Source organism: Eublepharis macularius, chromosome 6 (genome assembly GCF_028583425.1).
Source record: "Eublepharis macularius isolate TG4126 chromosome 6, MPM_Emac_v1.0, whole genome shotgun sequence".
Classification (NCBI taxonomy): domain Eukaryota; kingdom Metazoa; phylum Chordata; class Lepidosauria; order Squamata; family Eublepharidae; genus Eublepharis; species Eublepharis macularius.
Window position 1 is genome coordinate 101,593,848 of NC_072795.1, and position 27,653 is coordinate 101,621,500.

General features: G+C 42.0%; 1 protein-coding gene across 1 annotated transcript; it reads right to left on the reverse strand.

Annotated features, from left to right (window-relative positions):
- Positions 1-632: 632 nt before the first annotated feature.
- On the reverse strand, positions 633-12,416 carry RBP4 (retinol binding protein 4). The gene is made up of 6 exons (XM_054983736.1): positions 12,309-12,416; positions 11,948-12,094; positions 9,462-9,598; positions 8,985-9,091; positions 3,078-3,290; positions 633-804 (listed from the first exon to the last, which is right to left on the reverse strand). Exons 2-6 carry the CDS (start codon positions 12,077-12,079, stop codon positions 767-769), a joined length of 627 nt encoding a protein of 208 aa, XP_054839711.1. The 5' UTR covers positions 12,080-12,094; positions 12,309-12,416; the 3' UTR covers positions 633-766.
- Positions 12,417-27,653: the final 15,237 nt, after the last annotated feature.

Genomic DNA, 27,653 nt, shown 5'->3' on the forward strand with positions numbered 1-27,653 from the left:
TGCTGCAACGTTCTGCTCAGAAAAGAAAGATTTACAAATAAAATAACTGGTATTGGTGGCTTGGAAAATCTGTGGTAACAAATATTCAAAACAAGGAAAAAGTCAATTACTCAATTTGGGTTGGATCCCACAACTCCCCTTCACCAAGTCTTTCAATAGAGAAAGATTTCACTCAAAAAAGACTTATCTTCATCAGAGGAAGCTGTCCTCCATCAGAAAAAGACATTCTCCATTGGAGGAAGTCCTTCTCCCAGGGCTTTTTTTCAGCTGGAACGCGGGGGAACGGAGTTCCGGAACCTCTTGAAAATGGTCACATGGCTGGTGGCCCCACCCCCTGATCTCCAGAGGGGAGTTTAGATTAAACTCCCCTCTGTCTGGAGATCAGGGGGCGGGGCCACCAGCCATGTGACCATTTTCTCTGAGGGCAACCCACTGAGTCCACCACCTTTTCCCAGAAAAAAAGCCCTGCCTTCTCCCTTGAAGGAAAACTCGTCAGAAAACAGTCATAGGATCCAGTTTAGAGGAAGGGATTTACAAGACCCAATCCATAATCCTTAATCCTTCAATAAAATCATTTTGCTAAAACAATATGCTAATTATGTATAAAGATATGTTTTGGGGTACAGGCAATGTGCAGCAATACTAATCTCTGTTTATTAAGTACCTCTTACTTCTAGGCAGGGTAAAAGGCACAGTTTAGATAAATATATTCAAAAGCTAAAGGAAAGGACTTCCAACAGCGCAGTTTAGGTGATAAATGTTACAACTATGAAATGGTTTCCATAGTTTCCCAAGGGCAAAATCCTGAAAAAGAACAACACAATAATCCTGTTGAAGTATGTCAGACAATGTTACAAAATAAAGGCAGCATATTAGTAATAATAACAGTATCTTATTAGAAACTTGCAGAGAATGAATTGGTTGATTTGTTCACATCAGTCTGTAAAATTCAGGCACCTGCCATGGCTTTTTTGATCTTTGCTGCCCTCTAGGTTGCCATTTCACAATGCTGCAGTGGCAGCAGAGAATGCAAGGGCAGAATTTCCCTTCTGAGACACTCAAAGATGTGTCCTTTAGTCAGGGTTAAGACACTAGATCTAAAACCCATTGATTGCCTGGCATAGAGCCTCCTCCCCCCGCACGCTTTCTCTACCTGCCCTTTCGTTACCTACCAATTATTCACATTCTCTCTTGCCAATGTATCCTATGTGCGTTTCTATTTTCTTTTTGGCTTCTTCTTTCTATGTTTCCATCACCAATATTTCCTCTGCTTTTTACCTCATTGTTTGTAAAGCCTTTAGCCAACCCACCTCATGGCCAGGCTCCCTAACAATACTGTTTGCCACTTCCCAAAAGCATTCAAGCCCCTTTTGTCCTCAAGTGCTCTGAGGATCAGAGTTCTCTTTCTCATTAGCCCTACCTTCCCACAGGTCTCCTCTGCTCTTTCAGTAAGGCCTCCACACTTTCTATCCTTCACTTTCCCAACCCTCAAGTTCCCAGTTCATTGCCCAATTCACTGCGCACAATGCAAGGGGACCCACAAGGACTTGTGTGGAAGGGAAAATCCCAGCTGAACGCCACAGGTGCTGGCTTGCTCTGATTGCCTCCAGCATCTTTGACTCTCCTCCTCACCTAGGCTTGGGCTCACCTCCTTCTCCATCCATAGAGGCAGGCCTCCACCCCCTCTTGCTGGCTCTTCCTGCTGCCTGCTTCTACTGCCACCTTCCCATTTTGCTGGTTGCTGTGTTTTCACAAAATCAATTCTGAAATCTGGTGGTGTGTGTGTGAGATGCATGTGCAGGTGTTGCTATTAACTTGGAGTGCAGGGGGAGTTACCTCCAATTAAGATTTTTCTGCAGCCCTGGAGGTTATCCTGGGATTGCAGAAGCCAGAAGAATAGTCATGGTGTTTCTGTTGCATGGATTTCTTTATCCACACAGGGAAAGCCTTTGTACTAATGAAACTTGTTAAAGCTGGCCATTATTTCTGTGAAACTTCACTCATCTGTTTCTAATGATTTAATTTGGTATTAGCCATTATGACATCTAATACTGAATAATTATTTTGTAATCATACAGGCTTTATAATTTATTACTTGTGTATAATACCCAGTAATGAACCTGAAACGTTACCTGTGGTGTATCTCTAGCCAGGAGGTAAATGGTTTGATATAGGAAAGCTAACTAGATGCTCAGGGCTTCTTAAGTACATGCCTATATCTGAATCTAGACCTGGCACTTAACTTATCATCCCCCACTTCCGGGAGTGACGTCTTTGTACAGACCCTGGGAGTGCTCCTGCACTTCACACCAGGCTGATTTGGATCCCAAACAGGCTGATTATTTAAGAATTGGCCCAGTGCAAAGCGTAGGAGCCCTTCTGGGGCCTGTGTGATGACATCATTCCCGGGATTGATGTTGTTGTGCTGCACCAGGAGCACTCCCCAAGAAGCCTGTTCCCCCACCTTTTCCCCCTGCCAACCAGGCGAGTGGTGATGGGAGGAGGAGGCTGAGAGTGGGGGATCCCCTGCCCCCACCAGGGGAATGGCAACCTTACCTGAATCAGGCCTGACCAGAGTCATCCAGAACAAAGGGCTAATGACAGTGTGGTGCTGATTAGCGAAAACACATGGGGGCCTTCTTAAGTGTCTCCAGTCAAAATTGGGGCTGAAATTTACCTTTTAATGACACAGGAGACCCTCGCTAATCAATGAGCAGAACCACAAGTGACAAAAGGCACAGATTGGACACTTGTCAGCTTCCCTCAAGTTTTGATGGGAAATGTAGGCAGCTTGGCGGAATGTTGGACAAGTGACAGTTGAAAAGTCCATTGGACAGCAGTCAGAGAGAGAAGCTGTGAGACCAGGATGCCTACATTTCCCAACAAAACTTGAGGGAAGCTGACAAGTGTCCAATCTGTGCCTTTTGTCACTTGTGGCTCTGCCAAATGTCATCTTTCACAACATGGATAGTCTGTGCAGAAAAAAATCTACTTCCAGCACCACAAGCATTACCAAACAGACCTTTAGCCATCCTCTGACCCACCCTTCTATAAAATTGTAGTGAAATACTTCTTACCATTATGAACAATGATTCTGTATTGTCTTTCTAGGCAGAGCTCCTTTTGCTTCTGTCTGACAATGCTTTGTGCTCTTGGAGATAGCCCATGTGGGTCCCGAGAGAAGACAAAGGAGTAGCTATCAGCACAAGTGCCATCTTCGTTGAGTGCCCGGCAGCTGTAGTGCAGTGCATATGTATGATAATCTGTGGCAACTACCCAGTGATCATCATCTGGAAGAAACCACAAAAGAATTAAGTCACTCAGGCTGCAGTCCTAAGGCCAGACTGTAAACTGCTTAGGAGAACAACCCAACCAATGTTTTAGGGCCCTGCCAATGTTGTGCCAGCATAAACCTTGTACAGACCCAGCTGTGCCACTGAAGGAGCCAGAGATGACTGTCGTGAGAAAAGTGCTTGGGAGGACAAGTAGGGCTTGTTTGGAAAGTGTTGGGGCAAGTTCACACCTTACCTTTCTTTAGGTGTATGGGTTTTAAATGTACAGCTGAAATTGTAAAGTATGCAAAATAAATGGGGGTAACAGGCCTTTTCAGTGTGTACCAGGAGATCACCAACCATGTGCAAAATACTTAATATGCGTGAGTACCATGTTGTGTGAACAGAGGCAACACAAACATTTTGCATTTGTGACCAGTTCAATATGTGCAAACTGAATACTAGATTTATCAACAGCATGTACTGAAGCTATGCACACATAGCAAACTCACATGTTTCCCTCTCGATGTGACATAGTGACCATGCATATGAAGAGTATTGTAGATAGTGCATGTTCCTGATAATGTTGGTTACAGAGTTCCCAGTATGCAAGGGTGTACTGTCTGCAAAAGGCTTTCAAATACATATATTGTGTACATACACTATTTAGGCTCATGTGGAGTGTCTGTCGCTATGTACTGTGTGAAAAAGGCTTGAGCAATTTACAAGGAGACAAAGCCTGGTTAGCATTCTTCAAAGCTGTCAAAAAGACAGAAAGAGGAGTCCCTCTTGTGTAGCCATTTCTCTAACAGACTCACCTTGTAAAGGCAACATCTGAAAACATATTATGAAAGGGATGCAGCAAATTTGGTGTTCAGCACAGTGACACTGATAAGGCCAATGGCCTTTTGGACCCTAAGTTCTTAGGAAGTCATTGTGTTTTGATTTCGTGGCAGGGCAAAGGTAGACTGCTGAAGGTTGAAGACAAAAAGGGAAACTCTGGTGGTATCTATGAAACTGCTACGCAAACAAGCATCTCCAGTGCTTGTCGTAATGGAGGAAATGGTCTGGAAAGATTTATCTCCTTTTCAAAAGACAGACCAGCCCGGACAAGTCTGGTCAAGAAAGAAGAAAAGCAGGCTCTAAAACCAGTCTAAGGAAGAGGAATATTTTACAAATTCTCTTTAGTGCTAAGAGTGTTGAGGTGGTAGATTTTGATTCCTCACATATGTAACAAAATTCTCAGCAAATAAAAAGGTCTGTTTGCTCCTGAATGAGCAGGCCCAAGTTTTAAGACAATCCTCTGAGGACTTGCACTGTGTGCCTCTACTCTAAGAAGTGACTAGGTGACCAACTAAGCCTCTACTGTTTTATTCCTATTTATTTATTAAAAGATTCCTATCCCACATTTCCTCATAGCTTGAGGCAGTTTACAAATCATAACTAAAACTAGCAATTTAAAACCAACAAAATAAAACTGCAAATAACAACCTTCCACCTCAAAAGATTCTTGCAGTTTTTTCCCTGTTGAAAGCCTTGACACATAAAATAGCCTTATGGCACCTCCTGAAAATTTCTAAAAATGTTGCCTCCTAGGTTGCCAGGCCCCTTACTCTCCCAGCAGGAGGGGGGATCCAGCAGTTACCTTATGGATACTCTAATCAAGTGCAAAGCATGCTCCTGGTGCTACGCAACAATATCACTTCTGGGAGTGACATCCTCCCAACTTGAGATACAAGATATCCTCACAACAACCCTGAGAGATAGGTTAGGCTGAGAGTGTGTGATTGGATCAGTCACCCAGTGAGTTTCCACAATCGAATGGTGATTCGAACCTGGGTCTTCCATATACTCCTGTGAAACTGTAACTGCTATAATACAGCGGCTTTTGTGGAAACAGGGCTGCTGCTGAACAGGGGTAAGCAGGCAGACCTGAGTGAGTTATGTAAATGATGTGGTATCAAGTCATTTGGTGATTGCTTCTGGGCAATGAGTCTTCCTTCAAAGGCCAAAATAGTCTTGGAAGGGGCCCTGCTCCCTCCCCCTACCTTTTCCTGTCAGAAACCAAGCCTGGAATACTGTCTAAACTGAGGGCCAAGCTACAAGTGACAAATGACACAGGTTGGACACTTGTCAGCTTCCCTCAAGTTTTGATGGGAAATGTAGGCATCCTGCTCTTGCAGATTTGCTCTCTGACTGCTGTCCAATGGACTTTTCAACTGTCACTTGTCCAACATTCCGTCAAGCTGCCTACATTTCCCATTAAAACTTGAGGGAAGCTGACAAGTGTCCAACCTGTGTCATTCGTCACTTGTACTTTGGCCCTGAGTGGCAGGAGCCACTGAGGGTATATGGTTAAAGCTACAGACATCCCTTTTATCATTTCTCGTTTTAATACTCCCTAATGTGTTTTTTTAGATTTCAGATTTTTCTGCAAACATGGGGCACTTATCAGGAGGGTAGGAAAATCTGTGTAGTGATGTAGTAGTTAAGTGTGGCGGAACTCTAATCTGGAGAACCGGGTTTGATTTCCCACTCTTCCACTTGAAGCCAGCTGGGTGACCTTGAGTCAGTCACAGCTCTTCCAGAGCTTTCTCAGCCCACCCATCTCACAGGGTGATTGTTGTGGGGATAATAATAACATACTTCGTAAACCACTCTGAGTAGGTGTTAACTTGTCCTGAAGGACAGTATTTAAATCAAATGTTGTTGTTGTTGTTATGTGGTGGTGGTGGTTATCCATAGCTCCAATCTCCAGATTTAAGTATCCTCAGATGAAGACCACTTGGCTGTTAGTATATAAGATGTTTTGTCAGCTGACCCTTGACAATAATCAGGCTGCTGCATTCTGAACCAGCTGAAGTTTCCAGGTTATCTTGAAGGAAGCCCAAAACAAAGTGTATTACAGTGGTTTAACTATGAGGTTACAAAAGCTTGGATTGGTGTGGCCAAGTCAGCTGAGTCTAAGAACGGTGGTGAACTATTTGCAGCTGATTGAAGGCACTCTCAGCCACTACACAGTCCTGCTTTTCAAACAGCAGGGCTGGGTACACAAGCAGCAACCTAAACCTGCTCTGGAAAAACCACCTCTGCTCCAACCACCATGCATGGATTCAATCCCTCCAAAAATCATCCTTACTGACTAGCAACACCTCTTTCTGGCCTAGATTCAGCTTCTGTTTGTTCTGTCTTAGCCATCTGATCATGGCCTCAAAATACTAGTTGAGTCAGGATAGATGCACCTGGTGGTTTGGATAATGAAATTTACAGCAGCTAGGTGTCATCATATTAGTGACATCCAGCCCCAAAGTTCCAGACAATTTTATTCCCTGGCCTCATATAAATATCGAACAGCACAGGTGAAAGAATAAGAACTTTACAGCACTCTAAAGGACAAATCTCACCCTGATGATTCTGTTCATCCAGGGAAACTCTTTGTGCTGGATGAGAAAGAAAATACCAAAATTGCCAAAAGGTTACTCCCTGAATGCCTCCTCCATACTCCAACAGATGAGTAAGAATGGAATAGTTAACTGTGTTGAAGGCCATGCATAGATATAACTATCAACACAGGTGACTGTGACCTGTCCAGTTTTAAGCAAAGATATGTCCAAAGTGCAACAAAAAGCAACTTGATTCTGAACCCTGGCCTGGAACCAAATTGAAATGGGTCAAGGCCAGATGTGTTATCCAAGAATTCCTGGAGCTGCTCCACTACCATACACTCTATCACCTTCCCCAGAAAAGATAAACTGGGGGCAGACCTATAACTGGCCACCTTATTCTTAGCCAATAAAGGCTTTTTTAAAAAGTTCTAACAACTGATAGTAAGAGACCCATCTACCAGTGAAGATTAACAACTTGAACCAGTAGCTCCAATATTTTCTCTCAGCATTATTTCAAAAACCAGGACCTGCACAGGTCAAGACCACAAGTGGCAAATCTAAATGTATCCATAACAAAAGCACAAGCAGTGCTTCTGGCACCTCATTTACCAGGTTATTGTGGTCTCTACATCAGATGCAAAAGATTTATCAGCAAAGAATGTCGCATAAACATTACAGCTAGGGTCCAAACTAACATCACTGACAGGAACGTATTTAAGTATTATCAAATCATAAAATGTTTTAAACAATTGAGCTGGATGAAATTCAGCTGATGAAATGGTGGCAGATTTTAAAAACCTCCCTTACTACTACAAGCCCTATGAACATGCTGTATCAGATTCATTCCGAGTCTTCTGTCAATAATACTACCATCATCCTTCTATCCCCATAATACCCCTGAGCTCCCTGGTAAAACACAGAGCTGGGGGCCTACCAGAACATGGGGGAAGATGCCAAGGAACAACCCTTTTTATTGCCCTAGTCAGCCCATTATTCAATGTTGGGGTCCCTGGCTGAGCTGATGGAGGTGATCCACAGAGTCACCAGGGAGGTTCTCAAAATCCTCCAGAGCTGCCAGGAAACCAACAGGATCAATTACTCTCTGAGGCAGACCATCTGAGGCAACAAGCTCAATCATGCCTTCAGAGTGATCTAACAACAAAGGATGGACCTCCAGCCCCCAATCAGATCACCAGTAAGCCATTCAGTACAGAAAGAAGGTCCAGAGTATGGTCTTTTTAATGTGTTGGGCCCATCACAACCTGAGGCTGCCACAGCAGCCATGAAGTCCTGAGCTTGATCTAACACAGCCTCAGCCTGTATGTTGAAATTCTTTATGGCAATCATTTTTGGAGCCCTCAACACCAAATCCAAGATCACCTCCATCAGCTTAGTCAGGGACCTTAGCAAGGAAAGCTGAAGAGCTGCCCTTCTTTACTTTCTGCTTGGCACCAAATCTGGTACCCTTTTGGTACCAGGTAAATGGTCTATTTCTCACCAGGGATTTGCATATCATTGAGTTGGTTTTTACTGCTTTGTGAATGTTCCCAAAGAGTTTTATTGATTGCTTAGAGCAATTGTAATTGGGGGCTTCTGGATTTTATTGTAATTTTATACCAGTGATATTCTGGGACAATTATTTTTATATATGGTTTTAATTGTAAGCCCCCTCTTCTATTGAAGATCAAAGACTATAATATTTTAACTAAATAATAAAACCATTTTTCTATTTAAGCCTATACTGAGGCAGAAAATCCACCTGTTGCCCTTTCAGAAGAACAGTGATTGTACATATTGGGAGGATCAGGGCTTTTTTTCAGCTGGAACGCGGTGGAACGGAGTTCCGGAACCTCTTGAAAATGGTCACATGGCTGGTGGCCCCGCCCCCTGATCTCCAGACAGAGGGGAGTTTAGATTGCCCTCTGCACCGCGGCGCACTGGGCAATCTAAACTCCCCTCTGTCTGGAGATTAGGGGGCGGGGCCACCAGCCATGTGACTATTTTCTCCGAGGGCAACCCACTGAGTTCCACCACCTCTTTTCCCAGAAAAAAAGCCCTGGGGAGGATTGTATATAGATTGTACACACACTTACAGCACCACAAACATATGGAAATGGCTAATGCTGGAGACAAAAATGATTGCATGATCTTTGATCTTTGATGACAGTAATGTCTTTCTCAGAAGCCCTACAGTGCAACCCTAAGACCAGTCTCTAGGAAGTAAATCCCATTGAATAGAATTGAGTAGGAATCTCATTAGACCTGATTAGGAATGCTCTTCTAGTCCCTTTGTTTTAAAATCTGAGTTTGATGGATGGGTACTCACTTCCCTTCTGGAGATAGGCTGCCATACCCCAATATTTCATCTTGAACTTAGCAGGATCTTCAGTCTCATTGAAGGTGCCACGCATGTCAGCACATACATCCCAGTTACTAAAAAGAAGGAAAGGTAGATATAAAATTTGCCTTCAGATACGGTCATCATTAACTCCAGTGTGCAAAATTCCTAGAGAATTGGGGGCAGTGCCCAAGAATGGCAGAGCCTGAGGAGGGAACTCAGTGGAGATATGGCACCACAGAGTCCATACTTTGAAGCTGCCATTTCTTCCAGCTGAATTGATCTCTGTAGTCTGGAGATCAGCTGTAATTCCAGGAGAACTCCAGGCCCTATGCAGAGGATAGCAACCTCGACTTGCAAAGCTGGTAGGGGTTATTTGCACTTGAAAAGGAACTCAGAAAAAGTAAAAAGTAGAAATAGAGAATCACGGGGAAAGGAGAATAGGAAAGAGGTTACTTTACTCACTCAAAGAGCCGCACTCTGCCCATGGCCCTGGCAGTCATCTCCCCATTCTCATGAACAGAAAACTCGGCTATTATATTGTCTTGAAGAAACAGTCCTTCAGGATCTTTCTTGGCCACAGCATACCACACACCAGAATACTACAGGGAAAGAAGTAAAGCTCTGATTAGGCCTGCACAGAGGAGTAGGAGAGGGGATACACTGGCTTGGATCCCACCCAAAACATTCACTCACGGAAGGATTTCTGTCAGCAGAGTTCAGCTTTCTCCCCTCCCCCTCCCAATGACCTGCCTCAATACTGTTCTTGGGGACAGAATAGTTCTTGAAGAAATAACTTTTAATAAGTTTTTCTGAGTTTTGAACCAGAACGCTGTTTAAAACAAAATCAGAATGAGTTAGAGGATCTTGCTTAGAAGAAACATCCATGGATTTTTAAGGGAAGTAGTCAACGTGCTGATAAAATTAGTAAAATTTATTGAAGGAAGTAGGAATTTGCACTCTGTTTTTTAAAACTCAAATTGTTACCTATTTCTTGAAACATAATTTCTATCTAGACACCAGACAGTATTATGTAAACACCAACATATTCACAGCATGGGAGTTCCTGGCACATTATATGTCTGTCCCATTGTTTCGTCAAGTTGCTCAGGGGGGGCCTTCCCTCAGTTCACCTTCAGAACCACCCTGTGAGGTACAGGATGCTGAGAAACCATGACTAGCCAAAGGTTGCCCAGTGAGTTTCATGGCTGGGCAGGGATTTGAACCTGAGTCTTCCAGACTCTAATCTCCTGCTCTAACTGGCATTCCAAGCAGAGTTAAACCCTTCTAAATCCACTGAAGTCAATAGGCACAGGGCCAAGCTACACATGACGAATGACACTTGAACAGCAAGTGTATTTCTCCCTGTTCACTTGCCCTCCACTCAATCCACTTGCCGTTCAAGTGTCATTCGTCATGTGTAGCTTGGCCCTCAGAAGGGTGTAACTCTGCTTAGGATGGAACCATAATTGCTATATCACACTGGTTTGCAGTTGCCTATGCTTTCTTGAAGTCATTTGCTGCGCTGTTTGCCCTGTCCATCAGCTGCATGGGCAGTGGCAACATGGAGTCCAACTTTCTCTGGTCAACTTTTGTTGTATTAACCCTGAGTGGTACGACCAATTGGATGGTAATGTATAATGATGTACACAATTACAATCCAGTCGGAATATTTTTCAGGCTGTGGATAAGAAAAATGAAAAGATCATCCTTGGAAATTGATTACTCTGTCTCACTCCAAATTTCTCTAATGACAGAATCTGCTCACAGAACAGTGTATGGGAGGAAGGAAATTAAACTTAATTGAGATCAGAGGCGTTGTTTAAAAGTTAGCCACAATCCAGCAAGATCAACGTAGAGATTTCTGCAAGAACTATCTTTTTGGAATTTAGTTTGCAAAGACATTCCCTTCTGGATTTTTGCAAGCAGGCTAAACAGCAGCCAGTGTTTATCTTAAGCCCCTAGCCTAGCTTTAGCTGCTGCAAATGGCGGTTCATGCAACAAAAGCTAAGATATTTAACTACACCCCACAGGATGCAAACACTTATTGGTGCAAGCAGACAGCCGGGCAACCAGATGTTACACCCAGCCTCAGTGCTACATAACCTGTCTTGACTTGGCATCAACTCATATGATGAAAAAGTCAATTACTGGTTAGAATGTTGTACTAGGATCTGGAAAACCTGGGTTCAAATTCCCACTCTGCCAGGAATGTTGCTGGGTGAACTCCAGCCAGTCACTCTCACCCAGCCTCACCTGCCTTAGAGGTTTGTTGTTCTGTGGATAAAAAGGGGGAAACACTCTGAGTACAGCACTCTGAGTTCCTTGGAGGAAGGGTGAGAGAAACTGTGCCAGATGCACCCAGTAGAGGGACCCATAAAGCATGGAATTTTATTAAATGAAGGGTGGATTTAAATCAACGGCATTTTGGTTTTATAATATGGCTGGCTGGGTTTGAAATAATATCCAGTGCTAATTCAGTAGCCTAGTCTTTTGACAGGAAATAAGTTCCTAATGACATCTCTGCATTCACAGTCAGGTAATATGATCATAAAGATGTGGCTCTAAAGAATGAACACCGATACTCTTTGGCATTTCACTGATTTGATCAATTAACTGGATTTTTAAAAATACAATAGTAAAGAATTTAAATATACTCCCTATTGTTTCCTTTAGAAAGAGCCCCTTCTTTTCCTCTGTCCACAGAGATAGCATATTATAGATGTTGATCTTTCAGACCAAATATAGATGTTTATGGTCCAGGAGGATTATCTTGGTCCAGACATTTTTAGGATGAGCCAGTTGGGTTTTGTGGTGCCATAGGAACAGCTTAATGGTCCCCGCTTAGATTATATTATTTGGAGGGTTGCAATCACTCAGGAAAAAATGCAGGCAGATAATATTTCACAGCAGAAAATGGATAAGAAGAAAAGTGGAGCTGAATCACTTACTTGGTATTTGTCAAAGTTCAGCTGGACTTTGAAGCTGCTCACACGGCAGTCCCGTTCCGCTTGGCATCTGCTGTCCAGCAACCCCAGGGCCACCAGTACCAACCAAGCAAGGACTCCCTCAGCATGAACCATAGTGCTCCTATGTTCCTGTAGTAAATAGAAATAGTCATAGGGATAAGAAACATCAGTGCCCTTCAAGATACCCTAAAGGAAGCAGGGCAATTTCGCTAAAGCATTAGGATACAGCTGGGATGGAGGAGCCAGGAACTCCACAGCTACAATCCTAAACTCTTTGTAAAAGAAAAACTTCTTGTGTATATAATGGCCAGCAACTGTCTTCTCGCATTAGTATCATAATTACCAGGAAGTGGCACAAAAGCAACCCAAGTAGGAGACGTATAAGCCAAAGAGCAATGCAGATCCAAACAGCCGCGTTCTACTAAAAACCAGAAGAGAGGCCAAGAACATGTTTTTATAGCTTTGGGTGGGGGGAGCTGTTCTTTTGTAAACCCAGCAGGCAAAAGATCAATGGAGGGAGGGGGATGTAGCAAGAGGCAGGGAGGGTGAGCTTGTTCAGTTCCAGCTGCTGGCAAATCTCTTCTCACAATATTGTTCTTGCATAATGCTTCCACAGGAGGCAGAGGGAGCTGCAGGGATCTTTGACCTTTGACCCCCTAGGTCTGTAGGTGGTGTTGCAAACACATGACCATTTCTGGGTCGGAGGCCAGAGGATGGATCTCTGGTTTGTATAACATCCCGAAAGACAACAGCATGAAGGCAGGGAATCAGCTGAAGGCATAGAGAGTGAGAGATGCCAACAAACTGATCCTTGCTAAAAAGAGGGGGTTTGTTATGTTTTGTTTTGTTTCTTCCTTGTCACTATAAAATACTTGTACAGTTATGGCTGAAATTACTTGGTATTTTGATGCTATTTGTTTCCCTAGAAATATTTACACCCGTTGTGCTGTGAAGATGTCCAATCTCTAATTAAGAATAATACAACTGAGACACACGTGCAATGGGATGTAACAGAAATATATGATTTGTAATTCTATGTTTTCTCCCTAGCTTAAGAACTGTAAATCCAATCAGGGTATGGAAAATTCTTTTTTTGCATAACATGCACTGTAAATCAAGAAGGGTTTTGTTGCTTTTCACTTAAGTTACGAAAGCCAACAGGTTAGAAGATTGTTATGCACAAATACTGTATGGAAAGAAGCTTGTTGTGGAAAGATGATGGAAACTATAGATTAACATTACAAGTCTGCTCACTCAGGACATCATTTGCTAACCATCCTTATGTGAATACCATTCAGGATCTCAACAGGCTTTCTAACATCCCTGTAAAGTAAGTTAATATTACTATCTACATATTGTAGACAGGGCTCCGAGTCCTGAGACTGAGATAGAATTGCTAAAGTTAAGGCAAGACAGCTAATGAGTTCATGACAGAACACAATATACAGTGCAATCCTAAACAGAGCCATTTCTAAGCCCATTGACTTCTGCTCAGGATACTAGTCAGCCTCTTAATCAGTACCTGACACTAGTTTGTAGCCTTTTGATAGTCCCATTAACCAAATGTGGTACATTCACAATAATCTTTTGTAAATTCTTGTGAACATGTTTGTGAAATCCACTGGCCAATCTGAAAAATAGCATTACTACTGACATTTTTTACCGTGTCTGTACCATTTTTTTCACTTGGCAGAACATAGAGTTGTCAGGTTCTCTGGCGCCCCAAGCGGGAGATGGGGGGCGTGGGGGCATGCATGGGGAAAACTTACTGTGTGCACATGCTTTGTGCATGCTCTGGAGATTTCATTGTTCTGCTGGAAATGACATCATTTCCGGCTCAGCAATGAAGGCTCCAGAGCATACAGGAACATGCTCTGGAGTTCCAGTTCCCATTCCCCCTCCTTTCCCCCCCAATTGGCCATGCCAAAGTGTGGGGGTGGGTGCTGGGAACAGGAGATCCCCTGCCCTGACTGGGGGACCTAGGAACCCTAGCAGAACATCACATAGTTTGTAGTACATTAATTCTCAAACAACTCTGTGATGTAAGCTTGGCTGAAAGATGGTGAGCCTCATGACCAAAGACCATTTCACTCACAACATTTTTTAAAATGAATATAATCTGTGTGGAAGAGAAAATATTTATATCACATGTGTGAAGGAAGCATAAAGATTTATTTTGCAATGTCCACACTTTGGGAAACCAGAAGAAAAATGTACCCATGCATCCTCTTTGCCCATGTTTTGCTGAGAGGCAACATAACTTTGCCTGAAGAAGAGAAAAATAAACTATAGCATTATCAGACACAAAAGATGTCACAACTCTGCATATCACCATTTTTATTTCCCGTTGAACCGTGTTATGCTTTTCTTTTTAATATCTCAAAAATACTTTTTTTAGATTTTATTTTATTGTGTAACAAACACTTTATCATTCAAAGTTATGTTACCTCTGGTTCAATAAATGAAATATGCCATTATGTGCAAAGATTATACATGCATGTTCTAGCTTCCCAATAAACACATGGCAGCAACATACACACTTAAGCTTGCCTCATGCATATGACGTACGTGGTTCTTCGTATGTGCAAAATGTCTTCTTTTATTATATAAATGGTTTATTTTTCCCCTGTTCTAACAAAGTTGTGCTTCCCATTGGTCAATATTTGTTCTAAGTTTCAACATCTTCTTCAGAAGCATGAGAGAAACCCTGTTAAATATTCTCCAGATATGTAATCCAGAGCAGGGCAGGACAACAGCACCAGTGAGGCCTAGATGGACACTTGTGTCTTTCTTCCTGTGAGTGGAAAAATTACATTGACAGAAAACTATGAGTAAAAAAATGGCTGAAGGGGCCTCCAGTTCTCCTGTCAAATTTGCAGGCTCTCTAGGTTGCTTCTTTGTTTTTTTTAAGGGGTGGAGGAAGACATACCTGCTTCTCAGGTATAACTTGAGATTCACCTAGTTCTTTAACACCTATGTTTTTAAGGGGTAAGAAACCAAACAGGGGATCTGAATAATCTTCCAAATAAAAATAAAGAGTGAAGTACTACCTGGGGGTGAGCATTACCACCTGCTCTGCTCCTGATCCCAGCTGGGTGAAGGCAGGGGCAGGCATTGAATCATCTTCCAAATAAAAATAAAGAGTGAAGTAACCTTCATCCTTTCTAGGTTGAGCAGCCAGGAAAGCATGGAACCTGTTCAGTTTTAAGCATGTAACACAGTCAAATGATATGAGTACTGAGACTGGAAGGGGGGAGCCGGAGTTATGATTTCATTGGTTTCAAGGCCTGGACAGTGAACAACAGCCCAAGCAATACAAGGACAGGAATACAAGTTGAGCACCAGGCATACCGTAGTGAAGAACAAGCCAAGAGATGAAGTCATGATCTTCTCTGCTGCTGAGAGATCTCCGCTGATTTTCCTGCTGCTCCTTTCAGCTTTCATGCTGAGAGAAAAAGAGAGAGGAGGTACGGCATTATTTCTCTTTATGGACACACACATACTTGTAGCAGGTCATTCCAAAAAGTGGGATGGGAGTGGGGATTGAGACTCACAACTGAGTAGGTTAGGCTTTGTGATCCACTTCAGGGTCCTGGCCCAATGGCTGGAGACCAGGGCTGTTGTCACACGGGCCCTTATTTCGTCAGTTTTGCACTAGAAATCGTTTCTTCTGTTATCGTTATTAGAACGGATTCTCCCATCTTTTGACGACTGCTTGCACTTCCAGTCAGTCACATTAAAAGGGAAAAGCGCAATTTGACGGTCAGTCAAAGTGCCTCCAGAAACGGGGCCCTAGAAATCCCACCCCCATTTTTTAAAAAAATTTCCGCATATTTGCGTTATATCACGCTTCTATTATAATGTTGTGCTGGGCCAACCCAAAAGCCAACCGTGGCTGATTCCACACACGTTGGATAATCCACTTTCTTTTTTTTTTCTTTTTTTTTATATAATTTTTTATTTTCAATATCTAACATACAACTACTACATACACACATACCCTACAGAACAGTAACTACAAAAGACTACAATAACACAAGGGATAGGAAAGAGGAGAGAAAAAAGAGAGAGGGAGGGAGGGGTGGAAAAAAGGGGAAGGTACCCTACAAACACTAAACACTAAACACTACATTTCTGTTTTCCCTTCATACTGCCATTATTCAAAAGTTAAAGCTTTATATTATATTGATGGAGTGGTTGACCTTACTAAATGCAAATTACAATTTAATTTCAAGTTAAATTTTTCTTCCCCTCCTGGGTCCTGGACGGAGTTCTCTCTGCGCAACTGCAGCCGCAGTGCTCGTTTCCTCCCCCTCCCCCTCAGACTTCTCCTTTTCGTCTTGCTTGGTGCACTGGAATTCTGGGTTCCTGTCCTCAAAATCCCTTAGTTGATCTTCTGATAATATCTTAAAGGCTTGATCTTTATGGGTGAACCAGATTCCTTCCGGAAATAACCATTTGTACTTTATTCCACGTTCTCTCAGAAGAGCTGCAAACTTTTTATACTTAAAACGTCTTTTCCGGACTAGAAATGGGACATCTTTCAATATCTTAATTTTGTTGCCCAAGAAGTCCAAATCTGCATTGTATGAATTGTATAGGATAGTGTCCCGGATCCTCTTAGATGAAAAATCGATGATGATCTCGCACGGCAACTGACGCTTCATTGCATACTTTGAAGTAGCCCGACGGGCTTCCAAAATGGCGCTTTTAACTTCTTCTTTAGTTGCCCTCGCGGGTGTCGCCAATAGTTCCGAGACAAGACCCCGTAAGTCCTTGTTTTCCTCCTCTTTCACATTCTGGAGGCGCAGAATTGTCTGTGTTCGTTCCACCTGTAGCCCGATCAACTGATTCTCCACCAGTTTAAGCTTTTTGTTCGTAGCCTTCACGAGTGACGCACTTTCCCGAGCAGACTTCTCTGCCCCCCCCGCTGCTTCCTTGATGGTTTTCACTTCGCTCTCAATTAAGCCCACCCTTTGATCTGTTTCATTCAGCTTGTCAACAAAGGGTTTTATAGCTTCACCAACCGCCCTCCGTACAATTTCCTCCAGCGATTCTCCCTTTAAGGCAGCCGAAACTGACTTGCCAAGTGCAGGACTTTGTTTTTTTGTTGCCATTTGGGAGGGGGGGCGCCAACCAAATTTTGAGACTCAGCAAAGGGGAAGAGTGAGCCTTCTTAGCTTCAGATCTCACCTCTCCTTCACGTACGCTTGTAATAACAGAAGGAATTCGCTTACTTGTAGGCTCTCGCCTAGTTCTGCTCTTTGCCGTTTCTCATGGCCCGGCAGCACTCGAGGCGCTGCGCACGTCCGCCGGCCTCCGTAGGGACAAACGGGCAATTAACCCCCCCGCATTGATTCCAGGGGGCTCTTCCCGCAGCGTCCCGGACCCAGCCTCCCTCACTGGGAGTTTTGGGGGCTAATCTTCGCAGATCAGCCGCCCGGACAGGGTGCTCAGCCGCTTCCTCTCGAGCCAGCGAAGAGGAGCATCCGACATGGCGGAGAAAACGAAACCGAATCCGGATAATCCACTTTCAATACTCTTTAGTGAACATTTGAAACTGATTTTCCATGTGTGGAACAAAAAATCCACTTCAAAAGGATTGCGAAAGTGCATTGAAAGTGCATTATTCAATGTGTGTGGAAATGGCCCGTGATAGGTAGCAGAGGTTTCCCACCCATGGCAGAATAGCGCTATAGTGCAATAGCATTATAGCACTATAAGGCTGACTTTTTAAAAAAAATTACTTTGAGGCTTAATTGCGGGTTGCACTGGGGCTTGTGGGAGTGTAGGGCAGGAGAATCAGTGTTAGGTGAGACAGATGATCAGGGAGAGTGAGCGTTTTGGTGTTGCAAAGCGTTCATAGTCGATCCAGGGCATTCACATGGAAGTGGATAAAGACGACATAAAGAGTCACAAAGCGTGAATTGGGGAGAATGGCGAAATCGCAAGAGAGCCAGAATAAAGTGAGAATTCAGCGGGAGATGGCGCTAGTTTTGCGCTAAATTTATGGCCGTGTGACGACGGTCCAGTGGTGCAGCTCATGGAGTGTTCAGTTCACATGGGACATGTCTACTTCAAACTTATAAGATTAAAATTTGGGTTGGATGGAAGTAAGTATGCCACCCTGAACTTCTGAAAGGAAGAACAGGATAAAAATGCACACTGTAACCGTTCTCTACTTCAGAAGTTTATAAACTATGTTCTGGAGCAAACTTTGGAGTTCTCAAGGAGAAGATCAATAACGGCAGACCATTTCCCTCAAAAGATCACTCATCTACCTCTGCCAACCTTCACTGCAATGCACTGCACTGCAAGTATTGTGTAAACTCTAGGGTGCATTCTTCTGTACCCTGGAATCCTCTTCAACTCAGAAGGGTTCCCTGACAAGCCAGTTAATGGGGAAATAGTTGTATGAAGGGATAAAATTTAAAAACAATTCTCCTATGGTATTTAGCCCTTCATTATATAAAAACAAATTAAATTTTAAGTTGCAAAAGTACTCTAAAATACTCACGTTAATGAATGTCAACGGACTACTATGATGCAAGAAATTTAGGAATGTTTCTGTCTTTTGGTAGTTATGAACAGTTCCTGAAATGTATGCCAACTGGCATACATCAACTGGATGTGCATCAGCTGTGGAGTACTTTGAGGATGTATGACTGACTTGTTATTCTTATGAAAATGTTCACCACCTTTCCCACTTTTACAGTGCATCTGATCAAACTTTTTAAATAGGAGGAAAGTAATTGTGGACCTCTTCCTTCTAATCCTGATAACTGCTCATATTCATTCAAAGCGGTTTTTACAATAAACCGCCTCAAGTGTTTAAAATAATTCTTATAAAAGAAGTGACACGAGCCTTCATTTGGATCTAGCATAGGCCAACCTTTTTTTTTAACCAGTTCTTTTATCGGATGCTTGATCTTCCCAATTTGATTGATTGATTGATTCATTCATTCATTCAGAATATTTATATCCTGCCTTATCCCATGGGTGGAATGACCTTGCCTACTACAGGTGACCATGCCTACTATGTGTGACAACATGTTTGCACCACATCTATATTTTCTTAGCAGGAAGGTAAATGAGATTCAGGGACTACACTTGTTTTCCCTTGCATGGATGTCTGTTAGCCAGCCTGTTGGCTAAAAAACAGCTTTTCTGATGTTTTAGTCAACAGGCAGGCTAACAGAATTCCATGCATGAGAGGGCTCCTTAGGTTCTCTTTCTTTCTCTGCTTGCACCACATCACTCTTGGTTTTTATATATGATTCACACCTCAGGAGCCCCCTCATGTCCCTTTTTCTAACCAAAGTACTAGTTTTCCATTTATCTGCTCTTATCTGTATCAAACATTTGAATAGTTCCACTGTCAGCTAGGCCATCTATCAAGAGACTGCTAGCTTGTTTTGAGAATTGATTTAAAGTTCATCTTAGTTTGGTTCTGCTGAATTCTTCAGTATTGGCTGTTTTGCGGGAGGGGGTGGCCTTGTTTTTTCAGTGACAAAATAGCTCCGCTCTGATTCAGGTTTAGAATGCCTTCAGCAGGTCTCTCTCTGGCTCTCAACAAGCAGCACACAACTTCTTTACACTTATTTCATGTTGGTAGGTGTTGCAATATGGGTATTTAAATTTTGGTGATAAATTCTAGCAGAGTAGCTGTTTCAGGTAAAGCAAAAAACAAAAATCAAAGAGAATTATCATTATTCAACAAGTATCGTGAAAACAGAGACTGTAACCTGAAACTGATGAATTGTAATTTATGAGGAAGCTTGATAGTATTTATCCAAGTTTGAAATGAGATGAATGGTCATTACAGGTATAAAATTAACTTAACAAAGCTAGGAAGATTCTATGATTGCCAGTTACTGCTGTCATGAGTGGTCCCTGTGTTTATCTTGCATACCTTTGAGCTTTGCATAGAAATGTAAGGAAGTATCTCTTGAATTTTGACCCCACTGTTTAAAATGTTTTCTTTGATTGGTTAGCTGGTTTCCTGCATTTGACTGGTTGTTTTCATTGTCTGTGCAGTCCTTCCTTCCCTACAGACAGTAGCTGAAGAATACAGGAGAGCTACAATCTTGGCCAGTTGCAAGACTAAAGTAATGTTGATTTGGAAGTTTACTGTTGAGGTTCTTCAAAGCACCCTCACACAGAAGTTCTGATTGGCTATTCCTGGTTTATTTCGTGTATGCATGGAATATTGCTGTTTTTATTTATTGCTAGCATGCAGTTTCTTAAAACAAGTGCACCATCCACTGTGCACAAAAAAATGGCGAGGAGGTGGGTGGAGCCATAAGAAATGGGACAGGCATTATAGAATGGTACTACAGGTGAAAGAGGCAATCAAGACATGTCAGGTTTCAGAAAGAACTGGGGGGGGGGGGGCAGAGAAAAGCCAGGATAGCGAGGGATAAGCAATGAAGCTGTGAGGAAGCTATTTTTTTAAAAAAATGGTAATGAAGGGAAATGAAACCAGAGTAGTAAAGCTGTCTGGAAGAAGATAGGTAAGTCTAAAACAAGACACAAATTATAGTCACATAGTTAAAAGCTAAAATGTTGTTTGTGTTGTTTTAACCTGGACAGGCAATCACTATACCATATTTTTAACACTATTCTACAATTAAGTATGTTTTAACTTCCCAGCCAGAGTAAAGATGAGAAGGAATGAGATCAAAGCTTGAAAATAATGGTGGGGATCTTGCCTTGCTCCAATGCTGGTTGGTTGATGGGCTTAGGAGCTTCTTGGGATAGTTTAGTGTTTCCCTTAGTCCCACTGTAGTAAAACATTGCGCCTCTGACGAATTACCCATGAGTTATCTGCTCAGTTTCTATTATATATTGAGATTAACAGCTCTTTATTATAGTAAACATCTTTATTGGAAGCTGGAAACAGACAGACAGCAGACAGGCTCAACTGTAACTAATTTATACTTACAGAAACCACACCCAATGTTAACAACAACCTATACAAGGTAAGCAGCTAGAATCTTTCGTTTGCATGAACTATATACAAAGTAACTACTTGCAGCACAGTGATTGGACTATAAGGCAACAGTTATGATTGGCTGTTACCAGCACAAAAGACCAATAGTCTTGTAGGCCTCAGGAGCCTTTGTTCCTACTCAAGCAATACATAACAGTTTCAATCTGATACACATGGGTGGGGGCCCTAGAATGTTCTGTCCCCTTTCCACCCACCCACCTGTACTCACCTAGAGTTGCCACTGGCCTGAAGAAAAATGGCCTGGTTCTTTAATAGTGGCTTAATATGTGGAAATTTATTTTTATTTATTTAACAAAATTTACATCTCGCCTTTCAGCCTTCACATGGGTCACTCAGGTGGCTATGTGTACCAGTTTCTTTTCGTTCCCAGTTTTCTTTTTTAAAAAGTCTCTAGGTCTTTCCGTTACAGAGATATGCATTTGTGTGTGTATCTGCAATGGAAGATTCTAGAGACTTTTTAAAAAATGAAAGTTGTGAATTTAGGAAATAAACATTTTTATGGCATGCAGGTAAATAACATCACCAGATAAATACATCCCTTTAACTCTATTAAAAACAGGATTCCCCCCCCCCCCCGATGCCTGCTGGCAACCTAACATACTTGATTTAAACCAAATATCCAACTTAAGCAAGTTGTGAAATCTAGGCCGTTTTCACACGTGCCCCAGGGATTGTTCAAACTCAGGGCATGAAGTGTCTTCCTAGCACGATCTCCTGGCACGATCCCCTTTAATGGCCCGATGACGTCAGAAAAAGTGCCATTAAACAGGATCAGGCCGGGGAAATCATGCTAGGAAGACACTTTTATGCTGTGAGTTTCGCGCGATCTTCCAGGTGTGTGGCGGTGTGAAAACGGCCATAGTGTTAAAAGAAGTCACAATTTCAGAATTTCCTTTTTAGCTATCAGAATTGTAGCTAGCATGTCAGTCTCACAGAACAAGAAAAACAGAATAAGGAAGTCACCACCTTTCCTTGATCCAATATTCAAAAACTTGAATAGAAACTGGTGCAAGCCATCATAATCTAATATCCAGAGTTCTGTATATAAATTTACAAATCCATTGAGGTGAATGGGGTTAGAAGAGTGTAACTTTGCTTAGGATAGCACTCATACAGTACGATACTAAGGAGGTCTACTCAGAATCCTATTCAAGTTTACTCAATGGGGCTTACTCTGAAGAAAACAGGATTGCATCGAGAGTTATGTAAACCTACTGATGTTGTACCAACTCAAGACTTTTACTAACATGCCACAAATTGTTTCTTAATTTCTTTTGAAAATCTTCATGAATTATCCGCATTTTCTCGTGTCTCTATGGATATCCCTGCATGTAAACACCAGGCTGGTCAAGTGGAACCTTGTAAATTCCTTTGGCATTTACATGCTGCTTGATTCTATTTATACAGCCACATGTCGGTCAGTTATCCGTCTTAGGAGTTTCCATGTACTGTAGGAGCTCAAGGATGGTGTACTACTGAGAACCATTCCATAAATAGTTTTATTTGCTGTAGTAACTACAGACGTCAAAGGAAAAGCACGTCATATGTATTAAAAAAAGTCACGTGTGTCAAAATTACTTTGAAATAGGAGCACTACCAAGGAAAAGGACACCCAATGCACTACATTTGAGAAAGTCAGTGGGTCTTCCATTTATATTGACCTAAAAACAAAATAGCCAGTTATTTAAAGTTAATTTCTAAAGAATGTTAGAAAGTGTATAAATGAGTAGCAATGTGTTCACTGCTGAACTTAATTTATAAATGTAAAGCCAAGTTTTAAAATGTCAGTCTTTAAGGTTACTAAAAGTGAATGCTAGGGTTGTCAAACTCCAGGTTGGGCCTGGAGATCTCCTGGAATTACAACTGATCTCTGGACTACAAAGATCACTAGGCTCCAGCCCCAAATCTCCAGAAGTTTCTCAACCCAGAGTTGGCAACCCTAGGGAAAACAGATATCCTTCCTTGCCTCCAGGAGCAGGTTTTTCTGCTGCAGACTAAGTTTTGTTGCCTTTCCAAGTACCAGGCATGCTCACCTAACATATGCATCTACTAACACATTTATTTGACCTCCCCGTCGCAGCTTTTTTAAAAAAAGCCATGCCTTTTTTAAAAAAAAACCTGAAGCATTACTGGATAGAGAGAAATGAACTGGCTTTATAAACCCCACAAGAGCCAGCCAATTAGCACAGCTGGTTTCTCCAGGAAGCAGGAAGATCCAGTTGCTCCTGGACTTGACTATTTGGATTTTTGTACAACCATAAAGAATGCAAAAATGGATAGCAAGCACAAGCTCCAGCCTTCACCTTAAGATCGTAATATTATATAATAGGGGTGGCCAAACTGCAGCTCGGGAGCCTCTTCTAGACATATTGTGCAGCTCCCGGAGGTCTTTGAGCATTGCCATGGCCATACATTGTATTTTAGTTTTGTTTATTTCCCTCCCGCCCTTCCCTCCTTTCTTTCCATGTCTTTCCCTTCCTCCCTTCTTTCCTTCTTTCTTTACATGTCTTTCCTTCCCTTTTCATTTTTTCCTTCCTTCTTTCTTTACATGTCTTTCATATTTTTAATGAAATGTTCGGGTTGCCAGGTCTGACTCAGAAAATATCTGGGAACTTTGGGGCTGAAGCCTAGCAAGGATGTGACATCAGTTTTATGATGTGATGTCACTTCCAAGTCAAAGGTCAGGTGATGGCTCTTCCCAAGCTCCACCCCTTCCAATGACATCACTTCCAGCATACTGCACCAAAACCCACTCCTTTCTGTGATGTCACTTGCAGGACACTCCCCCAAATTCACCTCTTCATCTGAAGTCACTTCAATGCATCATGTCTTGCGGCTCTCAAACATCTGATGCTTATTCTATGTGGTTCTTACATTAAGCAAGTTTGGCCACCACTGTTATATAAGCATATTGAATAAGCATATAAGTCTTGCTTCTGAGTAAACATGCATAGTATTGGGTTATTAGTAAACATTTTTATCAGAGCTCCAAGTAAGATTGTCCACAGCTGCCATTTGAGGGGCAGAAAGGGCCCTTTTAGACTTCCTCCACTGCAGAGCAGGCAGCAAAGGAGGCTGAAAAGGGCCCTCCTGCAATTCAAATGAGAGCCGCGGCTGGGGAAGTCCCCTCTCCACCGCCTAACAGCTGATAGTATATAGTGACCTGCCCTTGCAAGCTGGCAGGGCCATTTAAACTATCAGCTGCAGAGCGGGCAGTGAAGGAGGCCCAAAAGGGCCCTCCTGCACTTCAAATGACTGCCGTGGCTGTCATTTGAAGTGCAGATGGGCCCTTTTAGGCTTCCTCTGCTGCAGAGCAGGCAGCAAAGGAGGCTGAAAAGGGCCCTCCTGCCCCTCAAACGACAGCCATGGCTGTCATTTGAGCAGCAGGAGGGCCCTTTTCAGCCTTCTCTGCTGTCCTGAGGGCCTGCAGAGCAGTGGAGGAAGCCTAAAAGTGCCCTTTCTGCCCCTCAAATGGCAGCCGCGGCTGCCATTTGAGGGGCGGAAAGGGTGTTTTTTTCCTTGTCCTCTGCTGCAGGTCTGCAAGACAGCAGAGGAGGACTTCACCGCCCACCCCCAACATTAGAGGTAAGGTAAGTGGGGGGCTGGGGCTGATGAGGGGCTGTGGCGGGGGGGTGAGGGCTAGGGCTATGGGGGTGGGGGTTGGGCTGTTTAAAGGGCCCTGCTGCTTGCAAGGGGCAAGTCCCTTTAAACTATCAGCTGTCAGGCGGCTGGGAGGGATCCCCCCTGCCGCCTAACAGCTGATACTTTAAAGGGAACTGCCGCTTTCAAGGGGCCTTTAAAGTTGCCTCAAAGCTTCCAAAGCAACCCGAACGCTTCGTGGAAGCTTTGATTCGGGATTCCCAAATCGGGGCCATCATACTAGCTCCAATTCGGGAATTCTGAATTTTTACAAATAGGGTCCAATTCGAGTATTTTATCCGAATCGGACACCCAAAGCACACACCCCTAGTTGACAGTCTTATTAATTCTGCTGACTTAGTAAGGTGAGAATCATCAGGTATGATTTTTATCACCTCATTTTAATAGACATTATGCCTAAAGCCCTTAAAATTTACTCTCTAATCCCATTTGGTATTAATAAAACAATTCTGATTTCTCCTCTGCACCAAACTTTAGAAACCTGGACACAAGATCCAAAGATTAAGGAAATTGGTTTTGGGAGCCCAAGAGGGTAAATTTGTCTTTTTTGAACAGCAGCCAATCTCTTATCTCAAAATTCTATATATGAAGAGGGGAAAAGGAAGGAAGAGAAGTTACTAGTTTGTTTGATACATTCAGCAAAACAATTACATAATCCTGGAGACAGGGTTGCCAGCAGCCTGAAGAAATGTCCTACCCTTTTAATAGAGCCTTAATGGGCTGTTATTGACCAGGTGATGTTATTTACCTCCATGCCATAACATTTCCGTTGCCAGTTTCCACACATTAAGCCTCTGATTGTTGGCAATCCTAGTAGGGACTCTTCTCTCTTAGGGTTGCCGGGCCTTGGGGGGGGGGTTGCTTTTACCATAGAGTTTTGGGCAATTCCTAGAGCAGTGGGAAATCATGATGAGTGGTTTTTAAACAAAAAATCTCCCATCAGCTGCTGGAGTGTTAGTAGGTTAATGATCTCCCACCCCCAGTGGGCATAAGGCAACTCTACATCTAATAGAACAATGATTAGTCAAGATGTTATGAAAATAATACACATGATCTCTTTTTGGAATGAAAGATATCACAGATTCAATTGATTTGTGAAATGGTTGAAATATCCAGATTTTATAAGAAATAACAAATGTTAATTCTTATAATAATTTTATACTGTAACAGTAATTTTATATACTCATGGATGTGATGAGTGCATGTTTGTAGTATTTAAGCACTGATATTTTAAAAAATAACACCTTTCCCAGCAGAGCACAGAAAGAGTAGACTTTGTTCCAGCTCTAGGAGCTATAATGTGTTCAGTTAAACTGAATGACTAACAGCACAATCCAAAGTAGTTACATCTTTCTAAATCCACTAAAATCAGTGAGCTTAGAAGGTGGTAATTCTGCTTAGAACTGTACTGTATGACACAGTGGTAGACTACAGTATTGTTTTCCTGAGGTAGTAATTGTATTAGTTAACAGATGAACCCGTGAAGCTACATTTTAATAAAACACACATTTACTATACTACTACACTACCATACTACTATGTATTTGTTAAAACAAAAATTATTAAGACAAAATATACATATATATATACATATATACACACACACACACACACATACATACATGCATACACACACACACATACACATACACACACATACATACACATACATACACACATATACATATACATATACATATACATATACATATACATATACATATACATATACATACATATACATACATATACATACATATACACACACACGCACACACATATTAGGCAAGGATACATGTATATTATATTTATATATATATATGTATATATATATATATGTATATGTATATATATATCCTTGCCTAATAAGCCCTATGGATAGTATTACTAAGTACTTCTCAGATCTTTAGATCCTGGCTCATACAGTTATATGAGTGTGTGTGTGTATATCTATCTATCTATCTATCTATCTATCTATCTATCTATCTATCTATCTATCTATCTATCTATCTATCTATCTATCTATCTATCTATCTATCTATCTATCTATCTATCTATCTATCTATCTATCTATCTATCTATCTATCTATCTATCTATCTATAAACAGTTTAAAATTATATTATGATTATACTCAAGTTCAGTTTTCTTCCAGTGTCAAAACAGATCTTTAAAGTTTAATTAACCCTTTCCAAATGCTACAGCTTATTGTTCTTAATGGTCTACGAACATATGCAATATGAGCTGCCTTTTATGTTTTAATGCTTATTTACACGATTGCTACCCATGTTTTAAAGTGTTTTTATATATGTATTTATGTTGTTAATCTGCTCTGAGTCCGCTTGCGGGGAGAGCAGACTATAAATAAAATAAATAAATAGGTATTCAACTCATTTACCAAATTTGAGCACCTTCCATGTGTGTGACCAGAAGCAATCCTAAACAGGTCTACTCAGAAGTAAGCCCCCATGTTATTAAATGGGTCTTAATATTTCAGCCTTTGTGTCCAAGATATCAGCAGTTTATATGGGGTGTGGGAACTCTGCATGTGCATGAAAATACACACGCAAGCATGTGAAGTACTAATCCGCACACATATGGAGAAGGAAACAGGCTTAAGAAGAATTTGCCACACTGTATGTCAGTGGAAAGCTCATCCAAGATATAAAGACAATATCAAAGTCGGTGAGAAGAGCTGGGTACCCACTTAAATGTGCATGATTGCACTATTGAACAATCTAGGAATGGTTAGGTTAGTTTATCATGCTAAAATGACTCCCTTTGGATTTATGAGCTAAGAGTGCTCAAAGGTTTAGTGTCCTGACATCTCTTTAATTAGCAGTCTCCTGGATCTCTCACTAAGAAGACACTAAGCCATTGAACTGCTGTCATATCTCAAGGATTTTAGAAGGTTGGAAAGCCACAGAGCAACTCCACAGTATTATGCCTATGGGAGATACAGAATGTGCAACTTGCCATTTTCCCATTAGAAGCAAAGTAAGAATTTTGGGGTTGTG

What these genes read in the sequence shown, in the direction of transcription:
- RBP4 (XM_054983736.1), bottom strand. Translation starts at nt 12,079, where the DNA reads ATGGTTCATGCTGAGGGAGTCCTTGCTTGGTTGGTACTGGTGGCCCTG. An exon ending in GGCAGAGTGCGGCTCTTTGA is followed by an intron (nt 9,092 to 9,461) that starts GTGAGTAAAGTA and finishes CCTTCTTTTTAG; the next exon opens with TAACTGGGATGTATGTGCTG. An exon ending in CAGAATCATTGTTCATAATG is followed by an intron (nt 805 to 3,077) that starts GTAAGAAGTATT and finishes GTTCTTTTTCAG; the next exon opens with GATTTTGCCCTTGGGAAACT.